This window comes from Suricata suricatta, chromosome 11, assembly GCF_006229205.1.
Source record: "Suricata suricatta isolate VVHF042 chromosome 11, meerkat_22Aug2017_6uvM2_HiC, whole genome shotgun sequence".
NCBI classification, from domain to species: Eukaryota; Metazoa; Chordata; class Mammalia; order Carnivora; family Herpestidae; genus Suricata; species Suricata suricatta.
The window spans coordinates 108,260,284-108,263,699 of record NC_043710.1 but is presented as its reverse complement, the minus strand read 5'-3'; the positions used below and the strand labels follow the sequence as shown (position 1 = coordinate 108,263,699).

The 3,416-nt window shown below is 64.1% G+C and overlaps 1 protein-coding gene across 1 annotated transcript in view; it reads left to right on the top strand.

Moving 5' to 3' along the window:
- Nucleotides 1-93: 93 nt before the first annotated feature.
- Nucleotides 94-3,416, top strand: part of SCN4B (sodium voltage-gated channel beta subunit 4) — an 11,820-nt gene continuing 8,497 nt past the window's right edge. The window contains exon 1 of the mRNA XM_029915138.1: nucleotides 94-254. Within this exon, the coding sequence (XP_029770998.1) occupies nucleotides 194-254 (61 nt within the window). The 5' untranslated portion in view covers nucleotides 94-193. The remainder of the gene's footprint in view (nucleotides 255-3,416) is intronic.

Below are 3,416 nucleotides of genomic sequence, written 5' to 3'. Positions count from 1 at the left end.
GCTCCTCCTGCGCGTCTCCGGCTCCGCCCCCGGCTCCTCCCCCTCGCGGTGCCCTCGGCGCCGCCCCGGCGGCCGGCCCTCCTCTCCCTCCCCCTGCTCCTGCGCGCTCCCCGCTAACTTTGCCTAGCGGAGCTCGCGGCGGCGCCTTGCAGCCCGTCCCCGCGCCCCGGCGCGCTCCGGAGACCGCAGAACGATGTCGGGGCCCGGGGGCCGAGGCGCAGCCCCGGCGGGACGGCTGGGCACTGGGCTGTTGGGTAAGGCGGCCCCAGCTCGATCCCGTCTCCCCGTTCCCCACCCTCTCCCCCCAGGGGAGGGGACACTCGGGAGAGAAGTGCCGGGGCCGGGTGGGCTCGGAGTGCGGCGCGGGAGGAGCGCACGGCTGTGCTCTCCGGGGACCGTGCGTGTCCCCCGCCCCAGCGGCCGACCGCCAGCCCCGTGATGAGTTCTTTGCTGTCTCCGGCGTCCTCAGCTCCAGGCTTCCGGAGCTGCATCTTGGGGCTGCGGCAGGGGTGTCCCGAGTTCTGAGGTTTAGGCTGGCTTGGGGGGAGGGGTCTGGGCCCCGGGCGGAGGGGATGCCACGGCGGGCTGCACCTGTGCCTGCCGGGATGCGGTTTCTCCTCTGCCCAAAGCTGTTGGCAACTTGGAAGCTTGTTGCCCAGGCATCGGGGATCCGCCACTTGGAGGGAGCGGAGGGGGTGCGCGGGGGCGGCCAGAGGGCTCCCCTTCCTCCCGGCGCTTTCCCGCTGGTCTCCCCTCCCTCTATCGCCTCAGAGCCCGCTGTCTTCTCCGCAGCTCCACACTCGGGGCCGGGAGGGTTGGAGGGACTTGGAGAACCGTCCGAGCCCCCTTTTAGGAAAGATCTTTGCTCCCTCCTTACGAAGGGGAACCCCAGGGAGGGCCCGTTTCACCTGCTCTCCGGCTCTTCTTTGGGGATGGGGATGAAGACTGAGGAGACACAGCCAGAGGACCCGGGAGGGAGAGAGTGTTAATATCTATTAATAGGTACACGATAGTTTTGAGTGGCGAACTCGGAGGCATCAGAGAATGATAGTAGTCCGGAACATAATCCCCTCGTAAATCGTAGCTGGATCTCACTGTAAGCCGACTCGGCTCTGGCACCTGCACGCCTTCCTGTTTATATTTGTCAGATTTGGCCTCTCTCCTCGGGCTAGGTACATGATGTAGGCATTTGTGCTAGAAACAGCGAGAGCGTAGCCTGCAAGGGCGGCCGCGGCTGTCCGTGCGGATGAAAGGGAACCGCCTGCAGACCTGCCCCGTTGGCGCAAGTAGCGGCGGGTAGAGTAGCTCCGCTCGGGAGCCACTGATTTACTTACGTCCCTACCGCTGGCGAGAGACACGGCTGTTTGCTCTGGTCCCTTTGGCCCCAGGGGTGCGCTGTTTTCACAGTGACCCTAATGAGCTTGGCCTCTGCGGGGCGTGGGGCTCCGGCTCCATCAGGGCGCGCTGCGCACTGCCCCCCCCCCGCCCCCATCCCGGCTCCGATTAGCCCCGGTTCCCACGGTGGCCGTGGCAGAGGTGCGGGTCGCTGGGGAGTTCAGACTCCTACAGTCAATTCCGCCCACTGCCAGGTCGGGTGTGGGAGGCCGGTGTGCCGGCCATCGTAATAGTCCCGGGGGCGGTCTGCTGTGGGAAACCACACTCGACACCCTGGGGGAGGGCGGTGGGCTGCGTCTTTGGTACTTTTCTCCAGGGGGAACCCCCCCCCTTCCTCCAGGGACTGTTCACTGTGCAGATGGACTAGGTTCGAGCTGGAGCCGTAGGAGCCGGTTTGGACGACTCCCTGAGCCGCCTTCTGGGAGTCCAGGAGAAAGTGCGATTTACCGATTTGCCGAGGGAGCGTGGCAGGCCCCAGACTGGCCCGGCCTGGCCCTCTGCTTTGCAGAGAGAGGACCACCATGGTCTCTTCTTGGACCCTGCGCAGCCCTCTCGGGGACACTGCTTTGAGCTCGGGACACAGACGCCACCCTTGTCCCCGGTAGGGGAGCTGCAGAGGCAGCTGGACAGCCAACTGGACAGGCTCCCTGGCAGCGTCGAGCTGGTGGAAGTTTGGAAACCACATCACAGAGTTCCCCTGAGGATGAGGAGGTCAGGGTCCAGAGAGGGAAGGTGACTCGCCCAACATGGCCAAGTGATGGTCAAGTGGGACAGAATCCAGGTTCCTTGGGCTGTGGCAGCCCAACTGCCTCCCAGTTGACTCAAGTCTGGTGAGAGGGAAGGTCAGCAGGATTGTGCTCTTGAACTTAAGAAGGGGCGAGGCATGTAGGGATAGAGGCTGGGGGGCACCTCAGAGACTGGGCACGAAGCAGTGAGCTCCCAGGGGCCCTCACAGCCCCCTGCAAGCTCCCAGCCCCCCCCCCGCCCCCCACGGCAGACTCAGATTCGCTGACCGAGACTACAGGCTTCTCACAACACCCCGAGATACCCCTCTCTGCAATGGAGAAGCCGTTTCCAAGGTTGAATTACTGCGCCGAGGTTCATGTGGGTGCCAGCCCCCTCGTGGGCTTGTCACTGGTAACATGTCTGCCCTGCCCACCCCCCCTTGTTCCCTGATTTGCTTAATTGCTGTGATCTGTGTTTAATTATCACTTGTGCGGGCGCCATGTGGCACAACCCTCTTTCCCTTGGTGTGTATTTATCGAGGGCTTGTGTAATGAGAACACAATGAAGGAGACGGTGCTCAGACCCCTCAGAAGAGGATGGAAAAAAGGGGAGGAGCAGAGAGGCGCCCTAGGTTTTGAGCCAGACTGGGTGATGGGATTTTTTTTCCGGAGATGCAGGCCCCTGGGGGTATCCCGAAGCCCCCCTCTCCCCGCCCTGGTGCTAGGATCAGTGTGAAAGGTGGACCCTGGGCCCAGAGGCTCCCACCTCTTGCTGAGAGTGTAGCGGTCTCCGCGTAAGCCGTGGGCTGGCCGAGCCAACGCACCCATTCCCTGGCCTGCGAGAGGAGGCCGGCTCACTGTGTGGACTTGGCAAAGCTGGTTTTGCTGAACACCCGGAGCCTCTGGGGGCATGCCTCTGTCTCAGCAGGGCTCCTGGGGGCGGGCAGGAAGTAGGCAGGTTGCCTAGGGAGAGGGAGCTGAAATCTTTCCTTTGTCTCTGGGCCCAGGGGCGTTGGTTGGCCCAGCCCTGCCTCCGTGGCCCCCAGGGTCTGCCCCCCAGGAGGGGTCTGGCCCTGCTGCCTCGCCCACTTCCTGCCTCTCAGCTCTAACTTGGAGCCTGGCTCTGACTCCCGCCCGGAGCATATCAGCTTCCCTACTGCAGTCAGCCCGACAAGCCCTTGGAGCTAAACTTAGAGTCGGTGCCACCTTGCCCCTCTTTGCTCCCTCCCCTCTGGTGCCCAGTGTGTGTGTGTGCGCGCCCGTGCGCGTGCGGGCGCCCAACCCTTGGATTTGGGA